General features: G+C 40.8%; 1 protein-coding gene across 9 annotated transcripts in view; it reads left to right on the top strand.

Moving 5' to 3' along the window:
- Positions 1-27,123, top strand: part of LOC131979746 (adhesion G protein-coupled receptor L2-like) — a 141,146-nt gene extending 114,023 nt beyond the window's left edge. For 4 of the 9 annotated variants that reach the window (XM_059343750.1, XM_059343752.1, XM_059343749.1 and 1 more), the window contains 13 exons: positions 2,637-2,820; positions 4,378-4,500; positions 5,616-5,821; positions 6,317-6,490; positions 8,237-8,446; positions 10,701-10,921; positions 11,666-11,732; positions 15,234-15,325; positions 16,728-16,896; positions 17,868-17,996; positions 19,973-20,069; positions 21,134-21,259; positions 25,093-27,123. In XM_059343750.1, the coding sequence (XP_059199733.1) occupies positions 2,637-2,820; positions 4,378-4,500; positions 5,616-5,821; positions 6,317-6,490; positions 8,237-8,446; positions 10,701-10,921; positions 11,666-11,732; positions 15,234-15,325; positions 16,728-16,896; positions 17,868-17,996; positions 19,973-20,069; positions 21,134-21,259; positions 25,093-25,949 (2,655 nt within the window). In that variant the 3' untranslated portion in view covers positions 25,950-27,123. Of the gene's footprint in view, positions 1-2,636; positions 2,821-4,377; positions 4,501-5,615; positions 5,822-6,316; positions 6,491-8,236; positions 8,447-10,700; positions 10,922-11,665; positions 11,733-15,233; positions 15,326-16,727; positions 16,897-17,867; positions 17,997-19,972; positions 20,070-21,133; positions 21,260-24,444; positions 24,499-25,092 lie in introns of all 9 variants that reach the window. The other 5 variants (XM_059343754.1, XM_059343753.1, XM_059343756.1 and 2 more) reach the window with 4 other exon arrangements.
- Positions 27,124-27,543: the final 420 nt, after the last annotated feature.

Below are 27,543 nucleotides of genomic sequence, written 5' to 3'. Positions count from 1 at the left end.
CACAGAGGATGAATCCTCCAATTTAGCATTCAGCATTTTAGGTTTATCAGCAACTTTTAGGTAACGATTTTGCTAGCTTATCCAAATAGTCGACTCAATGTGATCAGAAGGCAAACACACACACATTAGGCACAAAGCCCTCACTGTTTGACGAAAGAGTTAAGGCAACACCCTTGGATGAAATGCCAAGTTTTTAAGGAGTCATTCCTTGAATTGCTAGCCTGAGGCAGAGATGAGTTGTGAGCTAAACCAGATTTTTATCATTATGATACACGAGTCTTCAGCTCCAACTGAAGCTGACTCAAGTGGCATCATTTGAGGTAATTTATCAAACTTTGCACGTCTCCCTCTGGAACCCCAAAATGTTTTATTCAGCTTTTTTCAGGTATACAGTTGTTCTCCTGTAAACAGACTTTGATGTGTCAAATCAATGGAGTTCTTAGCCTTTTGGATGGATTTCCATAAAAATTGGTGCAGACATTCACGTCCCCCTCAGGATGAATTATAATAATATTGGTGATCCCTAATTTTCTTATCCAGTCCCATCATGAGGTCAAAATTTTAATTCTGTCAAAACTGCAAAACGAATGACTTTCCGTCGGCCTCAGCTGTACCTTCTGATTAGTGTTAATTAACACATGTTAGCATGCTAACAAGCTGCGCCAACCCTGCCGCTGAAGAGCCCTGAACATCTCCCAACTCACAGCTGATTCCAATGATCTGCTTGTTATCGAGCAGCTGAAGCTCGTCAAGGGCTTGGTAACGAGCAGATCATTGGAATCAGGTGTGTTAGAGTTTGGGCACACCTCAAACAGGCAAACAGCAGCTCTCCAGGAGCAGGGCTGGTTACCACTGCACTACATAGATGGTGATAAATGTAAACATTATTCCAGGCGAACACCAGCATGTTCTCATTGTAATTGTGACCATTCTGATGTTAGCATTTAGCTCAAAACACCACTGTGTAAGCCTCACTGAGCTAGAATGGCTGCTGGTTGTTTCTGTGTTACCTTTCATTATCAGCTCAAAGTCAGCGCTGTTTGAGTGTTCGGCGATTTGCAGACCTCACTTCATTTCTCCGGCTATAGCAAGCTATGGGGGCTCCTCTGGAATAGCACCCCTGTGATTTTTGAAGTGACCTCCACCCAGGCGAGAATTAGACAAGATTCAGTCTGAACATGGATTCTTTCAGTGCTACACAAATTACAGACAGCCAACTTTTTATTCCCTCTTTGGATTTCATTGGTCCTTTGAGGATGGCTCACTGAGGGTGGGGGAAGGGGTGGGGTGGGGGGCATTTAGTGTCTGTCTGGTTGTAATGGCTCCGAACCTGTAATGGCCACTGCTCCCTCTCTCTCTTTCACACACACGCACACACACGCACAAACACACACAGTGTGAGAGAGAGAGAGAGAGAGAGAGAGAGAGAGAGAGAGAGACTTAACTCCCATCATAGTCACAGCTCACAAGCTTCCAGTTGCCTGCAAGGTCAGGGCCACAGAGATTGATTTCTGTGCTCGGGCCGAGATATAAAGACACGCTGAGAGCCCTGTGTCTGGATACAGTCATCATCGCTGTGGTTAATATGAGCTCAGTGGTTAAATGTTGCGGTTAATCATATATTGGTGCAGACTTCGGTTGATCCCCTTTCTTGTTATTCCAGGCAAACGGATAATCCTGTCTGTGGTCAATTAGTGTTTTGGATAATCACAGCTGTGACTAATTGGTACAGTGAGCAAGGGCTTGTTGTGGTTAATTACCGTTATTGTGGTGGGCCTTACTGTGGTTAATGGCACCTATGGTTAAATTGTCACTTTGATTTATCACCAAGGGTTGAGCGCCATTCTGAATCTTTATACAAGTGTCTGTGTTTGTTGGGGTTTTAAAAAGTCAGCGAGGTTGTGTCAGGCAGGAGTCATGAACTCTTCTGGGGTTAAAGGAAACTCTTGTTTTATCAACATATGATACTTGTGTGGGTTTTGTGGAATGTTTTGCTTACTTACTGCTTATCAGAAAGCAGGAAATGAAAGGATTGCCATTGAAAACAAGCAGAAATGTTCCCCCATCTCCACTCTAACTGCCACTCCAGACTTGGATTTCATGATAATGCCCACTTTCCTCCAGGAGAATAGTGTTCAAGGCCATTACAGGCAGACCCTGTTTGGGAAATAAGACTATTGTTCACGGTGGTAATTGTTAATTTCGAAAATAGCTGCTCATCAGGAATTCAGAAGGCTGCATTGTGGGCAGCTTCGTCCTGTGAAGGGAAAAAAACATTTGGTTTGTGTTTCCTCTTCCCCTAAAGCATTTTTACATTATTCAAAAAAGAAATGGGTCCAAAAGAGGCTTCCTTATATTAGGCCTATTTCTCACAAAAAGAATATTAAATAACATGCACTGCATTTAAAAAAAAGATCATCATTATTATTCTAGTTAACCTTGCCTTTTTTGAACCCTCATGTCTGAAGTCGGAGTGATCTTGATATTTCAGTGTCACTAGTCGTTGCTGCTGTCACTGTTGGCCATGCATGCCCTTTTTTATCATTTGCTGCCCAGTCCTCGCTTTTTGTGATTAAACTGAAGTTATGATGGGAGGAAACAGCATACTGACATTTCACTTGTCTCCATGGATACAGGCAATTGTGGACACTGTTGACAACCTCCTGAGGCCGGAAGCTCTCAAATCTTGGAAAGACATGAATTCCACGGAACAAACGCACGCCGCCACAATGCTACTGGATACCCTGGAGGAAGGGGCGTTTGTCCTTGCAGAAAACCTGATCGAGCCAGCAATCGTAAAAGTGCCCGCAGAGAATATCAGTAAGTTCCTCTCCAATGACTATAATACAGACATGCACACATCTGTCAGTCCCAATTTATGATGCTGATGGTTATTTTTTCTTCTTTGGCTGCGCACTACCTCTCGCTTTGAGTGGTGAAATTGTCTTCAGGGTGAATTTTTCTTTTTTTTAAGCTATTCCCCAAGGAGAATGTGATTTTAAAAATGGCCACATCTTGCTGATGTCACAATAAAAGATTTATCTCAAAAGCCCCCCAAAAAAAGCAATGATGTGTTCACAGGCAGTTTATTAGCAACATGATCTCGTTCATTTGTCAGCTTGGTGCAGTCAACTGTCATATTTCTACTCGTAGCTCTTTGTTGCTATGGTTATCGTCTCCTACGCACCCTTTTTGTCTTATACCTCATTGATTTTTAATCTTTTTCTTGAATAGTAAAGTCACCTCATTGAGTGTGTGCTTCAAGATGAACTGTCCAGACCTCTGGGGGAAAACAAAGAAACCAATTGAGTGGCATTGTTCCATTCACACAGCACTCTATCTGTTCTCCCCGAGAATTTCCCATTAAGTGGTAGTTAGCTAAGCTGATAAGGACTAGTCGCTCTGTCTCTACCAAAGCACTGATTAATACATTGTATAATATGCTGTATATTGGCTACTTAATCACTGCATTCAGGCAATTTTTATGAGCTTGTCAAGCTCTCACTTATCTGTGTATTAGAGATAATATTCCAGCGAAGAAACATAAAAACAGCAAAACGAGGAAACACACAACCCCGGAGAGCAGCTTACCTGACCTCCCTTGAAGAGTGGGGGAAAAATGTGAAAATGATTGTTGCTCCTAATTAGCAGTTTGTTGAAGGAAAAAAATGGCACCTCCAGGCGAGCAACAAGGGCACGACGAGGGAAAGGGGAGGGAGAGCAAAGAGAGCGCTAGAAACTAGAAAGAGGGGGAGTGCAACCAGAGAACAATTCCTCATCTCCGTCTGTCAGAAGCCATCTATCTGAGGAAGTGAGGCCGTTTCTGATGGGAGGGAGTGTGCTGATACGTGTGTCCTCCTGACCCTTCAGTAATTTCACACATCAAAGGGAGCACCACCCGGCAGCTGGCATACCGGAGAGAGGGGCTGCTGGAATTTGGAGGATTTTCAGAGATTTGCTCGTCGAGCCCAGAGTTATCTGAACCCACAGGGGAGAGAAAAAGTAAAAGTAAAAGCTCAATGATATTTTTGATCCTATGAATATTTGACATTCATGCTGCAGTAGGCTGCATGCTTGCATTTGCTCATCCTCTATCACCGCCCTTGTTGTTATTTTTTCTTCTGCTTCTGCCTCGGAGGCTTCCACAATGCCAACCAACAGCTTAGTGACATGTTTTTTTAAGTAAATGACACTCAACGGGGTCCTGCCAATAAGATTAGATTCTGTTACTGCTACAATGAACCTCGAGTCTTTACACACACCCTGCCGGGCCTGAGCAGTAGAGCTCTATTAAACACCATGTTCCGCTTTTGAGATATTGCCAGTGACTAATACATCTCTCTCTTTCTTTTTCATTCACCTCCTACCATCTCTCAGTGTTGGATGTGTACGTGCTGAGCACTGACGGCCAGGTGCAAGACTTCAGGTTTCCTCAGACGAACAAGGGGGGAGCAACTCTCCAGCTTTCCTCCAACACGGTCAAAGTAAACAGCAAAAATGGTGAGAAAATCCAGTCGATGCAGAACCATTTAATCATGGTTAATTTTCAGCTTTTTGTGTTAGACTGGTGATTTAAAAGATATATTTGATTAGTTGTCTTTCTTTCATGACATCAGGTAGATAAAAAGATTGATACAACTTTCATGTCTGTATGTGAACTATAAAACTAAATGCACGAGGTGATTCGTTTTGCTGAAAGACTGGAAGCAAAGAGAAACAACTAGCCCGGCTCCCACCAAATATACAATAATTAACTGTGCTAATTACATCTTGTGAAGGGCTCACAGATATGGTCACAAAATATATAAAATGCAAGTCTCCTTGAAAGATAATCCAAGGCACACTGAACGGTTTGTGTAAAATAAGAATGCCTTTATTTTACACTGCAATATGTATTTAAAATGACCAACATGTTGCAACCAACATGGGTTTTCATCAGGCTCTTACACACCTATATTGTGTTACTAACATATACATAAGATGTGATATATACACTACCCCTTTCCCTCCATGTTAGCAGATGGGACTTTGAATAAACATCAAACAAATTCATGTTTATGTCTATTTTTTCTGATAAGTTTGGTTATAATTAATCATTTGGTGCTATAAAAACACATGATGTTTTGATGTATAGGTGAAACCTTAATACCTCAGTTCCCGTATGTGGTATATTTTGATAAAGACAAATAGTCAGGGGCGGCTGTGGCTCAGTTGGTAGAGTCACTTGGTAGAGTCAGTTGGCGGTGAATGAATTCCCAATGGTGGCAGGTGGCACCGTTTAGGGTAGCCTCTGCCACCAGTATGAATGTGTGTGTGAAAGGGTGAATGAGCGCAGTCTATAGTGTAAAGCGCTTTGAGTGGTCGCAAAGTGACTAGAAAAGTGCTATATAAGTGCAGGTCCATTTACCATTTACATAGTCCGTCTTTATATACAGTCTATGGGAAATACGCTTATTCAGAAATTTTAAGAAATACAGGAGAGTAGTATCAACCTTTCACCTCTAACTTAAGAAAGCGTTGAATGTCTGATAATTCTTACAGTATCAGTATATGATGAATATATCTCCTCTATGTTCCCTCTGTATGTCTTATGATTGTGTTGTTGGCGGTTGCAGGTGTGGCCAAGCTGGTATTTGTGCTTTACAAACACCTGGGCCAGTTCCTTAGCACGGAGAACGCCACTCTGAGAGGAATGGGCGACCTGAACAAACGCAACCTCTCCCTCACCGTCAACTCCCACATCCTGTCAGCTTCTATCACCAAGGAGTCCAGCCGTGTGTTTGTGGCCGACCCGGTGATCTTCACACTGGAGCACCTGGATGTAAGCCTTCTCCTGAGACCCACCCAGACTGCTCCGTAGAGCCCGGCTGTTGGAATACTGAAACAGCTGCACAGGCTTTTGTAGTGAAGGGCAAATGCTGCGCTTTGATGGATCATTGTTGTAGAGAAACTGTTGGACTAAAGAGAAGTCATCTATATTATTCCACCGTGTCCTGGGTGGTGAGACTCGTCAAGTCGAGTTCTTCTGTGCTGGGAAACATTGACAGTAACCCGTCTCCAATCTCAACAGAATAAGATTCAGCTATATTTCTTTATTTGGATCTCCTTCATGCCTTTTCTCCAACAGTCGATTATATTTAAATAACTTTTATTTACTGTTGAAGCACCAGTTCTACACATCAGGTCCATTGACATTCTCTTTCTTGCAGCCAGAGATATGAAATATACAAGTTGTGTTTGTGTACAATCATGCATATTGCAGCGCACGTTCATTCATGTTTAATCATCTTTCTCTCTCTGTGTTTGTGTTTTATAGAAGGAGCACTACTACAATCCCAACTGTTCCTTCTGGAATTACTCAGAGCGGAGCATGATGGGATACTGGTCCACTCAGGGCTGTAAACTGCTGGATACCAACAAGAGCCACACCACTTGCTCCTGCAGTCACTTGACCAACTTCGCCATCCTCATGGCTCACCGGGGGAATGTGGTAAGTAGGCCCGGTCCTTGTGGCTTGCACGAGCTATTTTCTGTGACTCTGTTAGTTGTTCTTCTGTCTCGCTGACAGATTTGTGCACACACGGCAAGAACAAGAATGGCATTTCAGTGGAGATAATTAGATTATTGCTGGAGGAGAAGGTAAGGGTGGGGGAGGAGGTGGAGAAAAGGAAGCAGGCTGTCACTTTAAAAGAGCGAGATTGTGGATCAGGAGAGAAAGTGCCGTACCATTATCAGAGCTAATTATATTTTACCTATGGTCCGTGTCTAATACTCCTCCATGCGTATGTCCCTGAGAATCATGGGAAACACTATAACCTCAGCTTTAACTTATGTTTCCACCCCTCTTGAAGTGGTGTAGGATCCATTTGGCGGTGAAATGCAATTACAATCCAATTACATGATAAATAGCATGTGTAGCGAGGACCTAGCCAGTAATAAATGTGGAGGATAAGTTTGTGGTTTGTTTAATAATACGTCCCATTTCATGAACTCTGTCCCTGTCATCTGTCTTAACCTCAACCTTAACCACAGCTTGAAACCAGAGCCCCGAGGCTAGGCTTAGCCTCACACCAATCCCCTGCACATCACCTCAACTGCAACTCCTGCCCTCAATAAAATTACAAATATCACAGGAGGAATTGCCTCACTTTCGGGCCACCATGTCCTTGAGTGATATTTTGTATGGTCAAGTCTGTCTATTTTCACATTTGCCCGGGTGCTCAGTTTTAGATTTTCTGAAACAGAAGCGTGATTTGACCTCAGAAAAGAGAACCCACATGTAGACGTCACTTCACTTGGTCGTGACTCTTTATGGCAGATTTTTAAAGCTTAAGTTGCTTTCTGCAACATGGGCCTCTTCATTTTTTTTTTTTTGCAAAAAAATATCTACTAGAGCCTAACAGATATATCAGTTTACAGATATTATCAGCCGATATTGGCCTATCAAAGGCATATCAGTGTCTGTGTGTATGCTGTCCTGTGCAGTTATGGGAAAAAAATTACAGAATATATAATGCAGAAAATGTAAAAATGGTGTTAGCGTTTCATTTTTTTCATTATTATTATTTTTTTTTAAATAGCCAGCAATAGACTGGAACTGTACAGTTTTCTTTTTTTCCTATTTATTCTACATTTTCTCAGTTATCATTTATGGAATTGTCTGACAATTAAATACATTGTGTGTATAATAATGTTAAATATTATTTAATGACGTTTTATTTTTGAGAAAGTAGCTCTGGGTATATTTGCAGAGTGGTGAAAAATCAGTACCAATCCACATAAAAAAGGTCTATTTCCATTCCAACTCAAAAAAATTACTATATCGGTCACCATATGGCTTATGGATTAATTTTCCCCTCTAGAATCAGTATCAGGGGGCGTCCCGGTGGCTCACACTGGTAGAGCGCTTACCATGAAGGCCGTGTGCTTGCTGCAGCGGACCCGGGTTCGAATCCGGCCTGAGGTCTCTTTGCTGCATGTCTTCCCCTCTGTCTCCCCCTTTCTATCTGTCTATATATAATAAAGCAGTAAAAAATGCCAAAAAAATAATGTTAAAAAAAAATAATAATAAAATCAGTATCAGCATCTGTCTCAAAAATCCCATATCGGTCAGGCTCTAATATCTACTTAATATGTCGAGAAGCAGCTACACAACATGGAATGATCACAGCTATCAAAACCTGCTCTAATTTTCTCATAGACATTGTTTTAAGACAATGTGTCTGTTTCTGTGCAGGGGGAGGGGAGCGTCCACGAGCTTCTTCTCACCGTCATCACACGGATGGGTATCGCTGTGTCCCTCGTCTGCCTCGCCATCAGCCTCTTCACCTTCTGCTTCTTCAGAGGCCTGCAAAGCGACCGCAACACCATCCACAAAAACCTCTGCCTCAACCTCTTCATCGGCGAGCTCGTTTACCTCGTGGGCATCAACATGACAGAACCGAAGGTACCGTGGAAATTATACTGCAGGGGGTTTTAATGTTCATGCCGCTGATGAATAGAGCTCATCTGCTGTGATTAACCTTTAAACACTTCTTCAATTTTCCTTTAAGTGGCTGTAAAGTTAGCAGAAAATCCACATTAGATTAAAATAGCACATATATATTCTGTATGTGCTCGTTCCAACACTTGAAGATCTATAATACTGACCAAGTGAAATATATCTCAGGATGATGAGTTGATACAAATATTTTATATATCATTTCACAAAGACAGGTCTCCTCCATCATTTATGTCTTTGGAAACTTTGGGATCTTCAGTAAAGATTAAAAGTAGACTGTTTTTGCACAAAGCTTTGCTGCAAACTGTGCATTTAACTATGGACTACCAGTGGATTTATATGAAAAGAATGATGTCTTTTTATGTCTAATGTATGGTGTTTTTCAGCTAGTGATATTAGCTTAGCTTAGCTTTGATCATTTATTGAGTAGTTGAGTTGTGTATCATACACATTCTCTAATTATCAAATGGGTTTTTGTCCTCTTACGTGAAATATTAAAATTTTTACCACAAAAACGGTAAGGTTGTGAAAAGTATGAATCCTTTTTCAATACTGTGTGTTTAAAACAATGCAATTAAACACTTTCATTAAACATTCAATAGCATCAAAAGTACCAAAGCTATTTGAAAGGTGATATTTTACAACAGCATTGTTTGCAGGTTTGTAATAGAATAAAAAAGTGTAAATTCTGGTGTTAAGACAACCTTGAAATACTGAAATCTCTTTCTTGCATTTTTAGGGAAATTAGTAATGTAATAAATGCGTTTGTAAAAATTTTGATTTATTGATTATTCTCCTGGCAAACATGTTTGCACTTGCCTTTTACACCTCCTGCAGACACAGAGTAACATAAGCATTCATTTGGAGCAGTGTTTCTGTCCACCTGATGAATAGATGGCCAATATTCGCTCTGATTTTGTCTCTGGGAACTCTGGAGGGAAATATTTGTCTCTCTGGCAGCTCGATGCTCGACTGTGTTCACCGGGTAGTAACTAAGTTTGCTTGTGTTCTGGGCAGGTTGTGCACAGCAGGTTTATCAAAGGGTTTTTGCTGAAAACAGCCACCTGCTGCTGAAGAGAAAATATTGAGCCGAAGAATACTTTCAAAGCTTGAGCAATCCCTTTCACATTATATGCAGTAATATGAACCACAAATATTGATTGGAGCAGCTTTAAGCAGAGCCACTATTTGATCCCATAGACACTGTATTCTCACTAAACTGAGCTAATGTCATTAAACTTAAAGTTAAACTCAAAACAAAACCATCAAACTGTTGTAAATAACTACGAAAAGTCAGATTCAACCAGTATTGGGCAGCAAAATGTTTCTACCAGTAATATTACTTTACCCAGTAACAAGTATTGTAATAAATTACTAATTAAATATCAGTAATATAATACCCCAAAAATATAAAACCTGTTACATCCTTCGACACTACATTCCCATTTGTGTTAACGCTGCATCTGAAGAACCATGAAGAATAGGCAAATTAAAACAATGTTATGTTAAAAAACAAAAAAAACAGGCCAGCATTTTAAATGCATTTTCACACACAAGGGAATAATGTAGACACTGTGATGATTGCTGTGACTCTGATGTTTTAGTTGGATGAACACAAAGACACACACAGAGATGAAAAAAGGAGACTAAAAACTCCAGAACATCTGTGTGTTTGATGGTAATTTATCTCTGATTTAGTATGGAACTCTCCCATGAAGCAATTAGCCCATTAAGTTTTGTTTGTCTTGTTCACACATCGCTCTCTATCTGTCTCTTTTTCATGCTTTCAGCATGTGCACCCACTCTTTGTCTTCATGCTGTTCTGTTTTTTACTAGTTTGGAAGCCAACAAAGTAGTGTTCAAATGTTAAAAATGTTAAAATCAAGTAATGCACACCTCGTATCCTGCTATTAGTATGAGTGGTACCACGTACCTCCTTATTTTGTGAATGAAATTGTAGTTTTAGTTGCCATGGTGTCTGTTAAACCAATCAGTGACATGAACCATTGGAAAGTACTTTCCCTGCAGCAGGGACTTTTATTTTTACACCTGGATGCAATTACCACTTTTATGGTGTGTAACAGAAAGTAATATAACAAGTAGGGGAATGAATTACTGTTGGCATGGAGTAATAAGTAAAGTAATAGTAGTACTTTTAAAAAGAGTAACGAGTAATGTCCGCATGTGTCTTTCCTGTCAGCTGGTGTGCTCCATCATCGCTGGCGTTCTCCACTTCTGCTTCCTGGCTGCGTTCGCCTGGATGTGTCTGGAAGGCCTCCAGCTGTACCTCATGCTGGTTGAGGTGTTTGAGAGCGAGTTCTCACGCAGGAAGTACTACTACGTCTCCGGGTACCTCATCCCCGCCGTGGTGGTGGGCATCTCAGCAGCCATCGACTACAGAAGCTACGGCACGCAGCGGGCGTAAGTGTGACATCTTCTTCTTTTGTGGGATAAAAAATGAGGAGCATTTGTCATCCCTTCTTCACATCAGCATGCATGTTGGTGCTAATGATAGTAATATCACAAAAGAGTAGTCCACCTCTGCCCTCTGGTAAATTTATACCCTGTCACAGCTGTGACAGGGTGTAAATTTCAGGAGTCTGTGAGCAAAGCTGCAACATTAATGAATGCGCTGGCTAGTTGCACTGGCCTGCTGGGTTTCTATTCTTTGCATGTGGATAATTGCCGCCCTTGTCAGTTAAAAGTTTATGCACATCTCTGCTGGTCTTCATCCAAGCAGCAAGCATTTTGGTTTGTAAGACTGCAATCCTCTAATTTATGGAATTGAAGTAAATGCTGTTCTCAAACTCCATTTTATTGCCTTAGTGTTTCCTGGTGATAAACACAGGCTGAGGTGCAATTAATTCTTGAACTGTCTACTATACATTGTTTACTGTTCAGAGTAAGAGGTGAACACAGTCAGACATTGGTAGACCGTGAAGTCATGAGTCCAAAAACCGCTGCCTTTTAGACTGCAGCTCCTCATGGCGGCGGGCCAACGCTCCCTCAAGGTCGGGTTTTCTTCTCTGTGGTCAGAGGAGTCTCTATTCTGTTGCTGTGGCGTATCATCCAGCCAGCTCCGCCGGGCTCTGATCGATGAGACACAAATTTGTTTTGGCAATGAGATGATTTAATGAACTGAATATCACCTTTTGCACCCTCTAGATGCTGGCTGAGGGTTGATAACCATTTCATATGGAGCTTCATCGGACCTGTAACCTTCATAATTGTGGTAAGTTGTAATGTTGTGCACGCATTTGATTACTTTTTTTTCCCTTTCAAAGAAAAATCTTTGAAAACAGTTTATAGATTTCCTCTCTCTCTGTACTGGCAGCCTCTTAGCTGTGCTTTCTCAGATCAATTTGCATGAAAGGAAAGTGGTCCCATTATAGCTGACACGAAGACATCAGTGTCCATTCAGCTATGAAATCCTCTGAAATCAGAATTGGTGCACAGCAACAACTTAAAGCTGTTCGGTCCTTGCTGTATATCCAGAGAATACTCCCCTCCCGCAATCAGGAGAACAAATCGTCTCAGGCATGAAGGTCATTTGCTCAGTGGGAAAACAAGGGTGATGGTGGTGGTGGTGGTGGGGGGAGGGGGCGGGGGGGTGAACATGGGAGTAATGAGTGGGTGGGCCAGACAACCATTACCACAGCTCATAGCCCTGCTGAGGATCATGACACGTCCCCAGCCAATCCCTGCACACGGACATCTCCATCTTCACCTTTTAATATTTTATGTGGTGCACTGGGTGTTCTCAATGCACGCACACACACAACACAAGCATGCATGCAGGGATGCATGCACACAGCCCTGAACAAACACTCAGATATAGGCGCATATGAAGGCACACATGTAAATCTGTCCATGGGCTGTAAATACATGCAAAAACGGAGAGAAATGCTGCGTCTGCAGCGCTGTTTAGGTTTTTTTTGCGCTGTATTTGGCAAAGAAGTGAGAGACCTGAATATTGTAGAGGACGGCCCCTTAGAGACCGGGCATGAGGGGGGGAGTCCATATGTAGTTTGCCTCAGCTTTCTGCAGAGTGCCTCCCTGCCTGTCCGTCTGTCTGTCTCATCGGATCTGTGTCATCACTTGCGGCTGTGTTAAATGCATCTCCAGCCACTCGACTCATGCGGACGTAAATCGGCCCCAGTGGCTGGGAGACAAAACTCGGCATTACTCTAAGCTGTGATCTAAAAGCCTCTTTCTGTCTTCTTAGCCACTCCTTTTTCTTCCATCTTTTCCCCTGCTGTTGTCGGTTCCATCTGCTTTCCGCTCGCTCACTTTGTTTCCATTTAAAGATCCCTTTCTTCTGTTGCCTTGTAGTGTCTCCATATGGGATAATAATGAGGAGTTTTTTGCTTATTTGTGATTGAAAATTAAGTATTTGATAAACTACATGGAGATCATTGCGCTTTGTTTTCCTGCCAACTTACACTTTTTTTGTCATTTATTTTCCTTCATGTATGGTCGATTGGCCACGCTTTCAAAAAAGCTTGCTCAGAGCAGATACGGGATAGAAGTTTTTAATAACATAAAATCCTGACATATACTTGCTTTTCATTGAATATTTACAGAAGTGCATTTCAAAGGTTTAATATGGTATCGGGCCAAATTGAAGCACATCTCCTCCCTTTCCCCTCCATGGTGACGAGCCCTCCAGTGCTTACAGAGTCCTCCTGAACGCATGGAAACCTCTCTGGATGTATGGCTTGAATCACTTTAATGTTTTTCCTGGCTTCAGTAAAAAATTGTTGTGAAAATATGGCACTGAGCTCCGTTCTTTCCTTTCCATATTTTTCTGGTGCTTTTGTCACGCTTTTGTTTGGACATTCTTGTATTTGATGAGGATTTGCATTTTGGGTCGACTATAAGAAGAAACTTTCACTGCAGCTTATGTTGAAGGCCGGAGCTGTGTGAAGTAGAAAGGAGAAGTTAACCTCTCACTGTTGTTTTTTTTGTCCTTGGAAGTCAGTGTACTTTATGATCTGCACTGAGCCATTACATTTTTATACTCCTCCTGGTAAAGGTATGTTGGTGTCGGCGCTCACTATAGAGCCAAAACCACTATAGATGAATCAATACTTTAAGTCAATGTGAGACATAACTACGGGTGGAAGCAACCAGTGCTGGACTGTGACCAAGAGCAAGAACAATTTCTGTATTTCAGTACAAATTCCATGTTCCACACTGTTTCCTTTTCATACCCCTTTAGGCTCCTACTGCACTACATTTCAGGTAGAAATATCGTCCTTTCTAGTCCACTTTGATTATTGGACAGCTTACAAATTAAGAACCGATGAAGAGCTTATAGAATATGATCCTTTGCTATTGATTGAAGTCACCAACATGATATACAAGTTGACGATTAGCTGGTTGGCAGAAAATCAGTGGACAACTATTTTGATAACCATTTACTGTAAGGCATTTTTCCATGAAAAATTGCCAAAGTTTCAAGGTTCTTGATTCTCAAATGTGAATATTTGCTGGTTTTGCCGTTAATAATTTTCAAAATAAATAAATGAGGAATACATATATATTTGATGTTTGAACTATTTCTTTGACAAATTAAGCATTTAGAAGTTGTGATTCTCAGTATTCAGAATTTTTAAAAACCCCCAAACCAATCAATTAAACGCACAATGTAAGTTTCTCTCACTCAAAAAAATAGAAAAAGAGAGATTTTCAATATGATCCATCTGCGGCCTGCAGTCAGCTTCTCCTGGTTAGGATTCTTTCAGTGTTCACTGTTCAGGAGATTTTTAACAGGAGCTGAATTATTCGCAGAGGACTTTTCCTCTTCAAAACAAACAGACCTGGTGATTAAAATCAGTAGTAACACAAAATAAAGTAGTTTCACATTAAAAAGTGTATCTGAAGCAGCTCGACAGCTAACATTTGTTCAGTGTATTTCTCTGATAACTTCAGATCCAGATATCTGGTTAAAATGTATATTTTAAAAGGACCAAGTGTGTCACAAATATGTGGCTAAAAAGTGAATGAAAAGTTAATTCATGACAGTTTCTGACAGATAAGCACAACACTGACAATGGCCGCATACATATTGTGAGTTTTGAAAATACAGGATTCCCCATAAAGTTGGAATACTTTTGTTTTCAGACACTCATTTTCATTGTGATATGTTTGAAAGAGATTGATCAATACCGTTTGGTGAAGATATACACTTTATCTGTCAAGAATAAATCATAATCACTTCATGAAAAGAGATTTAAAAAAATAATAATTCCAACTTAACGGGTGACCATGTAGTTGTGAACATTTGGGTTAATACGGAAAAGTTACATATTACACCTTTAATTCAGAAACAAATCCATCATGATAATAATCAGTTAAATAAAATGATTAAAAATAAGCTCCACCTCAACAACTGCAACAATAAAATGTTGCTTACTTTTTAATAAATGAGTGAAAATACAATGTAATTGAAAATACATATGTAATAAATAATATCACAGTCACAGAAGACATTTTCCTACATCGGCGAGTTCTATTTTATTCCTTTAACTGTACATTCCCTTACTTACTTTCACTGCTTAAGCATTTAAATGCAGACATTTCACTTGTAATGGGCTTTTTATTTAGTGTGATATTAGTATTTTTATTTAAGAAAAGGATCTGAGTTCTTCATCCACTCAGTGTCAACAACAGGAATTGGATGCCTTTCTAAGTGCGGCCTGTTAACCCTGATACGTGTCTGTTTTGACAGGTCAATGTCATCTTCCTGGTGGTGACGATGTTCAAGATGGTGAAGCACTCCACCTCCATGAAACCCGACTCGTCCAGGCTGGGGGGTATCAGGTGAGGGGTGTCACTCTGGGAGATTAGGTGGCCGCACTGTGGTTTGCCTGCTCTGAGACTCTGTGTGTGTGTGTGTGTGTGTGTGTGTGTGTGTGTGTGTGTGTGTGTGGAGGGGGAGGGTGTAATATGCACCATTACTGCTTTTGCCTCCCTCCTGAAATTTGAAAAGCCGCACTTGACCAACACGTTTTATTTGATTTCCTGACCGGACCAATATTTCTCCGCACAGATTTTATTTTATTTCGGTCCGTATAGACGCTGCCTTTTTAGTTCATTTTATTATTTCACTATTTGCACTAAGCAAGGTTATATTGCCTTTTTTATTTCTTCATAACTCCATTTCTGACCTTTGGGTATCTTTTTGCCTCCCAAGCTGGCATACTTTACAGGCTTTCTTGGAAGACGGATTCAACCCCATGCCTTATAGATTTAAAGATGGTAAAAAAAAAAAAGAAAGAAAAGAAAAATCTTCCACCCTCCCGCATTTTTCCGCTTCAAGTAGGCTGCATTTGCTCGATAAAAAGACAGGTCCCTGTCCATTTCTGTGCCTGGAATCTTGTTCAACAATGTTTGAGGGCAGGCCAACATATGTTATGTGGGTGTTTGATTTTTTAGGCAGTCGCTCTGATTTTGGTCCAAAAAAAAAAAAGGCTGAATTGAATTGGCTCTCAGGTTTGTTTTTAGCACAGAGAAAGCTGGCATTTGTGGATGCTGGATTTTACACATTATCTTTAGCAGTCAAAACTCATTAACTGTCATTAATTAGGGTCTACCTCAAATCTTCTATGTATTTAGATTCTGTGTCAAATGTTGTAGCTCATCAAAAAAGAGAAATAATTGGTTGAACTTTGTGTGATAATTCAGCCAAAGAAAATGCATTCTTGTTTTCAAAAAACACCAAAACCTGGACAGCGAGTCTAATCAGCCATCATATTCAGTTTCCCGCAGATCCTTTCTCAGTGACATGTTGTTGTCCCGTTTCTTCCCTCCTCTCCGTATCTCTCTTGACATGGCTCACCTCTCTCTTGTGTATCAATAACTAAGAGCCATCGCCATTGAAACTGACTGTGAAGTTATCTTATTTCCTCTAGGCTTTCCTGGAAGCTGCCAATGAGAAAGCTGCTGTGTTTGCAGTCTCTTTAGCTGACAACTCCAAGGAACACCAAGGAAATATTTTTTGACTCAGTCTCAAATACACTTCTGTGCACATTCATTCCATTTGTATCAGCATTTATGCACCATGCTGTGGCTAGTGCAACTCGTCCAAAAAGCAAGCAAAAACAAAAAAAGCTTCTGTTTTGGGTTTTTTTAATAAGCTGCTGTCCGGGGGCAGAGAAACATCAGATCAAGCGCAGATGAAGCCTTTCACTCATTAACATCAAGATTTCTTTGTCTCTCACAGGTCGTGGGTGTTGGGAGCATTTGCCCTACTTTGCCTGCTGGGACTCACATGGACCTTCGGCTTGTTCTTCCTCAATGAATCGTCTATTGTGATGGCGTACCTCTTCACCATCTTCAACACTCTGCAAGGGATGTTCATCTTCATCTTCCACTGCCTCCTCCAGAAAAAGGTACGATTATGTCGCTCTTCTGAAAGTATTAGTTGATTTGTGATTTTATGTACAAGTGGTACAATATAATATATATTCAGCTGAACATTACAGACCCAAAAAGACAACAAAAACAAAACAGAACATAGTGAGAACAGATTTGAAATGAAGAGTTAATAAACAAGATGTTTATGAAGAAAAATACAAGAAATATAGATGAGGATTTGCTGTTCTCTTATCCATTTTATAAAAACTACATATGGAATATTCTTTTTTATTTGTGTTTTAAAAATATACATTTCAGTAAAATGTTAATATACAAATAATTAGTTGAAGGAAAAAAATGACTGATTCATCTACAGTACAATGAATTAGTCTGTAAGTCAATCAACAGTAAATATCTCAGTAACTATTTTCAGAAACATTTAATCATGAAAGCCTCTTTTTAAGCAAAAGTGATTCTCACATTAAAATGTTTTGCTTTTCTTTGTTTATATTAAATTGAGTTATTTTAGTTCGTAGTTGTTCTGACAAAAAGAAGACATTTAAAGGCATCACATCACCTTTTGCTCTGGAATATTTTCTTTTAGTCATTTTCTATAGTCATTGAGAAAAAATCTGTAGATGTATTGATGATGAAAATGATTAGTTGCAGCCTTATAGTTATACAATTCCAACATGGCAAGGGCAAGAATTTCTTCTTTTCAAAGCAGTCTAATCCTTTGACTGAAGGTGTAAATATGGTTATTGAAGCATTTTTTGTTTCATAATATTTTTACATTCTTACTCAGCAAAACTACGCTACTTCGTTTCAACAACTTACTGCAGTGTTTGTTATCCGTGTCCTTACAGATGTGGCATTTAAACTGCTGTCAGCTGGATGGCATTTGATAAAGATTCAGGATTTGCATCTCTCATGGGGAGGAAAGGGGGATGAGGAGGACGTCAGTGTCTGTGTGCTCATTCTGTCCTGATCTTTTGCTCCTCTGCAGGTCCGCAAAGAGTACAGCAAATGTTTCCGTCAGTCCCAGTGCTGCGGGGCGCTGCCGCCAGACGGACCCCACAGTGCAGCCAAGACAGCCACATCTCGATCCACGGCTCGCTACTCGTCTGCAACACAGGTACGTGTGCACCACCGGGAACCGGCAGCGGTGGGATGTAACTAAGTACATTTACTCAAACACTGTGCTTAAGTACAATTTTGAGTGAATTAATTTTTATTAGTAGTGAGGGAAGCATTGAACATTCTAAGACAGGTGAAATTCTGAAGTAACTTCAGTAATATGATGACCCACAGAAATTAATAAAATAAACCCCCCCCCCCCCCCCCCCCCCAAAAAAGTACAATTTTGAGGTTGTATTTTGCTTGTATTTTACTAGACTATTTCCACATTTTTCTGTTGTATTTATTTGGCAACTAAAGAGACTTTTTGATTAATAATTTAAAAAATAATAAATCAACTTATAAATTAGGATGTATTATTGCAGATTAAGTATGTAAAGTAACTGATTTTTACCCCACCTTGAACAGCTGCAACATTAGTGAAACCAATTAATGATATTAATAATGCAACATTATCGCATCAATGATTGTAATCCAGTAATTTTATTCTTTTCTTAATTGAGCCATCATTCATAATAATTACTTTTACTTTTGGGACTTTAAGTGTATTTTTATGCCAATACTTTTGTACTTAAATAAGATTCTGAATGCAGGACTTTTACCTCTAACAGAGGTATTACCATTGTATAACTACTTTTAATAAAAGATCAGACTACTTCTTCATCCACTGGGAATTATATATATTGGGGTTTAGGATTTAGAAAAAGCAAGTTTCCATATAAAATAATTCCACTTAATTATATGTCAGTGGCATTTTTTTAAATTTTATTTTATGGTGTGTTTTGGTTTTCACCATTTTTTTATTTTATTTTATACTTTTAACAACAGGTCTGGTGATATTCTTTCATTTTTAATTATCAAAAAATCCCACGAATAGACCAAAACCAACAATAAAGTGATCTTTATTTAGTAATTAAAACAATTTGTCTGTGTAACCAAAAACCTCATATACTGCAGCTTCTTCCTCTGTGCCGTAGAGCTCTATTATTTTTCGGAAAAGCACATCACACATCAACAACGCATCACATCAAAGAGCCGCACCGCTGCACTGGGTGACATGTTCCTTCATTTTAATAAATGCAGGCTCTGTAGTTTATGTTGAGTCGATCCCATGCACACAAAATACTCATGAGAGCTCTAAACGTATATTAATCTGCAGCTGAAAATATCTTCAGTAATGTTTGTTAAAAACTACAGCGCCCAGATGTTTAATAGAGTCGAGTCCTTAGGAACAAATGGCCTTGTGAGAAACACAAAGATGTTGAGGAAAATATTGAGAAAAGCGTGAATATATTGTTGCTTGGGCTCTTTGTTTACAACAAGAAAAGTATACGATTTTAGCCTCATCCTTGGGAAAAGATTTAAAATTGTTAAGTGGGGCTTCTTGATTCTTTCATACACATTTTAAAAATTTCAATAGAGTTGTTGCTGCGGTACATTATGTCAGATTTCAGGCTTGGCTTTGTAGTGTAAGGCTTTATTATCAAGCTGTAGCACTGCCAAGGTTACATGTCGAGGGATACAGAGCAGTGCTTAAATGTATTTAAGGTTTTCTTTTTCAATCATCACCATGAATCTATTCCACAAGAAAGGCAGAGAACTTTGTAAAAGATGAGAAATTATCAAATTGGATGCACACACACAGAATCTCTTCTATTGTGACTTTGTGAGGTCTATCTTAAGAATACTTCTGGGAATTTGTTTGCGGCTTCTGCTCTAACTATCCTTAGAAAGAAAGAGCTGCTCTGGGCCGATATCTCAAATTACAAGCTGTAAGATTCTTGGAGTATCCATTTTTGGTATTGGCTGGATCAATAGCACATGGGTGGCCTTATTTCAGCATGGACATGTCATCCAGCAGGGGGTTAGATGAATCTTGTATACAAGTGTAGGGTCACAAAACCCATGAATCCTCAGGGCCAGAAGCCTTGAATGACAGCGTCCTGATCAATGGCTGCTTTTTTCTGTACCCAGAGCCGCATCAGGCGGATGTGGAACGACACTGTTAGGAAGCAGTCGGAGTCCTCCTTCATCTCGGGAGACATAAACAGCACCTCCACACTCAACCAGGGTAAGCAACCGTTTCTTCCCCCGCCACTAGAAGAGACACATACACCATTCTCTTTGTGATGAAGCTCTGAAACCACAAAAAAAAAACACTTCAGTAAATGCAGCTTACATGGCTCTGTGGCAGCTGTGAAAAGAAAGAAGATAAGACCGGATTTAATGTTGCATTTCTCTTAGTGTTAAGCAATCACAAAAACAGCGTTAAATGCTGCCTGTGTACCAAAGTTCACAGCATTTTTTCCTGCATTTCTCAGCTCGGTGGGATCGCGTTAAAGGCGAGGAACAGAGACAAAAGAGGTGCGATATTTAGTGTGGCACAAAATGTTTCTGATGAGTTCAAATCCCAGCGATTCTGACTCTGCAGCAGCCTCCCCAACTCATCTTCACCCGAGAGTGGCTGTCAGGATCAAGGTAGAGGTGGAGGAGATGAGCAAAGTCAGGCTGAGGTCAGAGCAGGTTCTGGGAAAGATGCCGGCGTCTCATGCTGCACACTCTGCCAGCGCAGCTTTGCCTGTAGTTATGAATTAGTTTCATTTTTTTCTTAAAAACACACATGCCAGCGCAAAGTTTCTCAGCGATCCATCCAAATGACTGAGGATAGTTATTACATTCTTGGGGATTTACACAAGCATGCTCAGGGTGATGGGGATACTGTAATATTCATGGCAGGCCACTTAGACATGTTTTGTCTAGTGTCTCGACTGGATGAGTTTGTTTAGATGGATTTGTTTCACATAAACACTCGAGTTGATTGTGTTGCTATGGTTTGGTCAACACTTGTCGCGATAATGTTGTTTGTCAGTTACATCAGTTGACTGTTTGGATAACGTCTTTCTTTGACCAACGTTTCTATGGCTGCCTTGTTCATAATAAAACGCAGACAAGTCGTAAATCTTTTGCGGTGTCAGATTTGAGACAGCAAATGTTAGTGTTTGTTTATATCGACAGCTACCCAGCGCACCACCACAGACTATGAAGTACAGTACCCAGAGCTCTTTTTCCGCAACTGTTTTTTTCCCTCCTGATTTTTCTCCCCCTCTCTCTCTCTCTTTCTTCCTGTTATTTCAGGGATGACTGGCAACTACCTCCTAACTAACCCTCTCCTCCGAACCCACGACACTAACCCTTATAACAACCTGCTGGCAGAAACGGTGGTGTGCAACACCCCCTCTCCACCGGCCTTTCACTCCCCAGGTGCACATCCACCCTCCACTTTTATTGTTACATTGATTTGTGTGAGTGTGTGCGTGTTTGTGTGTGTTTTAAAGCAAAGGTGAGGCAGTTCGGAAAAAAACACATATTGACTTTCTGGGGGTGAGAAAGATAAGACAATCGATACAATGTTTGTCTGTTACATGAAGCTACAGTCAGAAACCAGTTAGCTTAGCTTAGCATAAAGACTGGAAACTGATGGAACAGCTAGCCTGGTGCTGAAAGAAAATATGCCTTCCAGCACCTCTAAATCTCCATAATCAATCAATTAAACTTTATTTTTGACTCAGGGTCCACATAAAAGACAAGACAGTACATAGAAAAATTACATATAAAAACACTATAAAAAAGACAACTATACTGATGTCATAAAGCGTGTAGTACTTTATATTTGGCCCACGATAATTTAATTTTCACATTCATTGAGCTGGCAAAAGAAATGTATTCATCAGATTTTCTAAGTATTGATCCTGCAGCCACAGATCACCATCAAGGTTTCTTCAGTAAAATTTTCATTGTAAGCTATTTGAAGTCTTTGTAAGCTTGCTTATATAATTTGTTTGAATTTACCAGTTTGTGTAGGCGGTGATGTGCTGAACCTTTTCTTGGCTCTGAGCAGTTGACTTAAAGGTGTTACTGGTCAAGGCCAAGAAATATTCCAGCGCATAATTCCCTTTAAAACAGAAAATTTGCCCTTGCAATGCAATGAATCTGCACCATTGCAATTTTAGTAAAAATGTCATTAATCAAGAAGCCCTAGTAGTTCAAATATCAACAATCTTTTTCCAGAGTCGCAGAATTTCTTATTGGTCAGGCTAGCTGTTTCCACCTGTTTCCAGTCTTTGTGCCAAGCTAAGCTAGCCGGCAGCTGGCTGTTGCTCCATAGTAAACAGAGAGATAAGAAAGGGGTATTAATATTCTGATTTAACGCTCTCTTTCAAGAGTATTGGATTTATTAAGTACATGAAACATGTTGAGGTAGAGGCTCTGACACAGAATGCGTTTAAAACGTTGCGATTAATTTCCCTTGATTTACCGTTTGTTCTCCTTCATTCTCACCTTCTCCATATTTCAAGTAGTTCTTATCTAAGTGAGTTTCTCCTTTGTAAACACAGAAGGAGATAAACTCACGTCAATGCTATCTTATCTCTTCTGCGGAGCGTTCATATGGGAATTCCTCTCTGTTGAATATGAGCTTCACACATTGGTCCAGATCATTTATGCTGTTAGTCCTTATTCATGCATGATATGTTTAAAACATGTACAGATTGTCTCTACTTTATTTTCAATTAAATCGATTTGAATCGTTTCAGTGTTTATGGTGACCTAGTTCCTCGCTGGCAGAGCTAAAGAAACCCAATCAAAGGAGAAGAAAAAAAAACAGAAGCTCATGACGCAATGCGGGCAGAGTCATAGCCCTCAGATATTCCCCAGCATTTGATGATAAAAGAGAATATACAAAAACAGCAGTATGGCGAAAGTGTACAAGGAGTGGATCTGCAGTAATGTATAGCTTTAACCTACTGCTGTCATCCCGTCCTTGTTTTGTGCTGCAAGCTCACTTACAGCACAATGAGAGCACTTCACAAAGATAATGAAGCAGGGTTGGGACCAAACAAATGTCTGCGAAGAAAATCAAAGACAATTTTTTTATTTTCTGTCTGGGAGCTCGGCAGCAGGCGAGCAGCTCAGATGCAGAAGTCTGTGTGCTCAGACAGCTTGTGCTTTATTGCCCTAAAATGTTTACCTGCTTAATCATTGTAGTAATTACATGTTAACACTGGAGCACCAGAGACGGATAAAAAGTGGTGATATTTAATTAGCACGTAATTTCGAATGTCAGCTGGCATAAACACTTGCTTTACCTGTAGAAACACTTCTCCCCCTGAGGCGAACATACACAGGAGCAACAGGAAGCAGTGGCACACAGAGAAAAAATAGAACATATGGAAACTAGTTTGAGGATCACAGGCAACAGCATGACACACAAATGTCAAAACCTGGTGTGAAGATCACCAACCAAGTATGAAATACGCAACGAAAGACTGTCAAGTTTAACATAAGCTTTCTCAAAAATTTCGCCTGCTATAGTCATTACATTTAGCTCCTGGAAAAGGATGAGCGTGTCTTCTATTATAAGTGTATTAATACTAAGTAATGCTCTGCAGATGTTCATCCGATGCAGTAAAATCGGTAAGAAGAACATCTTGGATGAATCTCTGCTGGAACGGTTCCCAGAGTGCAGCTGTCGCTGTGTCCAGTTAAATTCTGTTCACATCATTTCCCCTCTCTCCCGGTAGACAGTACCTGTCTGCAATCAAATCACTGGCTGCGCATAAACAAATGCAAATTTGGAAGTAGGGTCTATTCAGAGAGGTGTCTAATAATCTTCCACCCGCCCCCCCCTTTTTGCCCTTTTGCTCTCTGTGCTCTTTTTTTTTTTAGAAATGTCTTTGATGTTGTTTTTAGTAGCTTTTCTCTTCCGTTGCTATCATGCTTTTTCTGACACGTGCATTTAAAACCTACAGTTTCCCCCTTTTTTTTCTTTTTTGTCTGCCTGTGACAACCCCCCCCCCCCCCCCCCCCCCCCCCTCTCACTCTGCAAAATGTCAGCCTTTCACTTTTAGGTTCACAGTGTACCCAGTAAATGAAATCCTCATATCAAATCAAACTAGTTCCCTTCACTGTCATCCTGCTACTTGAGCTTAGTCACCGGGCTGTGCAAATTGGTACTCCACTGTGTGTGTGCGTGTGTGTGTTTTGTTCACATTAAATGAATGTACACAAAAAGAGAAAGCAAAGTGGCGTTCAGAAATAAATACTTTCATTAGGAAATGTTCTGTCTTTTACTGTAGACTTAAAAAAGACTGTGCTTGCTGCTGAACCCTTTCACCTGCTGGGTCCAGGATTCAGTTGTCCTTGATTTGTCTTTTAGCTCTCTCAAACTGTTAAACACATAATTTTGCTGTCATTCTCCATCCACCTACAACAATTTGAGTAATGCATCACATGGGCTAAATTGCAATTAATAGCAAGGACACAAAGATTTGGATCTACTGAATCCAGGCTGGATGTTACAAGCTTTCCACTTTGGTCTTATTTCAGTGATTTTGTTGTTTCTGCTGCAATTGAAAAAAAGCATCTGTTTTACTTTTTTTGCACATCAGCTGTTCTTAGGCCAGATAGCCTGAGCAGACACACTTGATGTGAGTGTTGGCAAAGTGAGTCATTGCACCGTGCCTGCCTGTCGTGGTGTGTGGGGGTTGTTGCTGTGCTTGTGGGGCCCCAGTGTAGAGAGGTGGCTGGCCATCTGTGTTCGACATTACTCTTTTGTCTTGCCTTCCTTTTTAAACAGGTGGAATGTTTTATTCATTGTTAATGTCACAACACTTCCTCATCAGCTTGTATTAATTTATTTCTTTTCCTCTCATGCTATCCTGTTGCTTTTTGTATGCTGCTGTGTTGTTACCTTGTCATCAGCTACCATTATAGCGTGTTGCTGTTACTATATTTTTTGAGTCATCTTTTGTTTTCATTCCTCTAATATTGTTCAGGATAATCTCTTAGATTGGCTTTAATGATATTCAGCCATAATGAGGATGGACATGGTGGGGAGCTGATTGTGTTCTCCTTTTGAATTTAAAAACTTTTTGTATTTGCATAAAATTAAAATTAATCCAGAGATCAAAGAGCACAAGAGTCAAGTGTCCTGAGCAGTATCAAGTTATATGTGGATGGTGTAGTGGACACTGTTTTGTTCTACACAAGGGGCGAAAAAAATAATATCTCATGCACTATTTTTGCTTTTTTTGCAGGACAGCACTCTCTAAGCAACAGCAGGGACATCAGTGCCATGGACACCCTTCCCCTCAATGGCAATTTCAACAACAGCTACTCCCTGCGCGACGATGACTATGAGACAGTGGGCGTTAGAGCCCCTGGTGACCTGGGGGGCCTCAACCTGGATGATGCCGCCTTTGAGAAGATGATCATATCTGAGATTGTCCACAACAACCTAAGGCCCCGCGGCAAAGGTCGCGACGCCCTGAGGGAGCAGGACAGAGCGTTGCCTCCGCAGACCAGAGTGACAGTGGACCGAGGTGGGGGTGGGAGCGGCAGCGAGGATGACGCCATCGTGGCGGATCATGGCGAGGCCTCATCCCCGCAGAGACCAAGTGGAAGAGGAGGCCACGCCACCCTGGAGCTGCTCCTGCACCCCCACCACAAGGAGGCGCTGGAGGCCCCCCTCCTGCCCCAGAGGACTCACTCCCTGCTCTACAGCGCCCAGAAGGCCCCCAGGCGCCTGGAGGGGCAGGGCGGCCACGGCTCTGAGACTGTTACTGCAGTGGAGGACTCGGGCTCCCATTCACCCAACAATAACAGAGACTCCCTTTACACCAGCATGCCAAACTTGAGAGACTCACCCTCGCCCCCAGCTTCGCCGTACCCCCTGGAGGAGGAGGAGGAGCTCTCCCCCTCACCTCGAAGCGAGAGCGAGGACGCGTATCACAAAAGCATGCCAGAGCTCGGCGACGCACCGCCGCCCCTGTCCTACTACCACATAAACCGAGGCACCAGCGACGGGTGCATGATCCCACCCAACAATGAAGACTGCGCACAGGAAGGAGAGGCGCCCAGCGACGGACAAATGCAGCTCATTACCAGCCTCTGAGCCCACCCTCTTTGTTTGCACAGGGTTCAACAGATGGGGCGCTTTCGGTTGATGTCAAGAGAGCCGGCGAGTCTGGCTCCGCACTCCACATGCCCTTCCTGTTAGGACAGGAAGTGAAATGCTGTTGGGTGGGAAAAGGAATGAAGAAACGACTTTTGCACACAGAACCCATTAACACACAAAACACGTCCATCCGAGGCCAGAGAAACGAGGACTGTGAAAGCTCTGCTGTTGGACTAAAGAGGTGCAGAGAATAACACACAGGCCGCTGTGTCAGAGAGACGTCTGGCATTTCTATTGTACTGTACTGTTGAAGAATAAGGGATAAAAAATGCTCCAAGCAAAGAACTATGAAACTCCTGATGTCTTCTTGGGGGACTTTGCAGAACCAGGGTCTTTTTAGTCATGAAGTGCAGAACTAGAACTAGTGTGGCTCCACTACACAGTCAGGACTGTAAAGTTAAGAAACCACTAATTCAGACTCAGGCCTTATATTTTCTCTATTGCACATTTAACTGTTGTCAAAGTAACAGCTAAAGAAAATATATTTTGCTGTACCACTAGTGTAAAAAGTCAAAAAAAGAAAGAAAAAAAAAAGAAAAGAAACGGCAACCATTCAGTAGTTATGCCCTTTCAATGTTAATAAGATTCTTCAGACAAGGTTAATAATCAAAATGGTGGAAATGTGCTTTTTCCTCTCACACTTGACTCGTTGTAGTATGTTTGAATATTAAAAAAAAAAAGTTTCGAGAGATATCAGTCCATATGAAATCATGCTCACGTCTCTGCTTGTGAAGTGCTTTTGCTTTCATGAATGATGAGTTTTTGCCAGTAGTATATTTGTTAACACCGGGCCATGCACAGATTCGGAGTGAATTGGAAACTTGTGTAATTTATTTTACTTGAAAGAAATTGTCAGGTTTAAGGACTTATGTTCGCGTCAGTGGGATATTGCAGTTGCGGACATATTTCATCCTTTGACACTAATTAATTTATTAACTGAACTATTCAGAGAAAAAAAAGGAAAAAAAGAACATGGTTGGAAAGTGTGAAAAGTTGTTGCAGCACTGATTAGGTTCATTTTATTTCTTTTGTAAGAGCCCATCATCAGCTGATATTTAATTCAACTCCTGTTTGATATCAAATAAATGTGAAATTTTTTGTTGTTCGCAGACGTCTGGCTGCTTATTCACTTTTCTGCTGTGATCCGAATATGAAGGGAAATGATGAAGGATGAGGCTGGGGTTATTTTTACCACTGCCAAGGAGGTTTTGTTTTCGGTTCGGATTGTTTGTTTATTTGTCTGTTTGTCAGCTGGATTATGGTAAAACTACTGGCCTGGTTTTCCTTGAAACCGGGTGGAAGGTTGTAGAAGGGACCAAAAAAAATCCCATTAAATCTGGAGTGAATCTGAATCACAGAGCAGAGAAAACAAATTATTTCTCACTTTTCTTTGCATTGCACTTGAATTTGGCCAAGGTCTGGGCTCTCAGAGTGCCCCCACTAATATATTTTGTTATTGTCAACAAATCTAATGAAATGACAAAAACTAACAATCAACTTGTTCTTCTTGACTTTCTCAGCCTTCGTAGGA

This window comes from Centropristis striata, chromosome 11 (assembly GCF_030273125.1).
Source record: "Centropristis striata isolate RG_2023a ecotype Rhode Island chromosome 11, C.striata_1.0, whole genome shotgun sequence".
In the NCBI taxonomy this organism is placed as follows: domain Eukaryota; kingdom Metazoa; phylum Chordata; class Actinopteri; order Perciformes; family Serranidae; genus Centropristis; species Centropristis striata.
The sequence above is the reverse complement of the archived record's forward strand: the minus strand, read 5'-3'. Positions and strand labels throughout refer to the sequence as shown.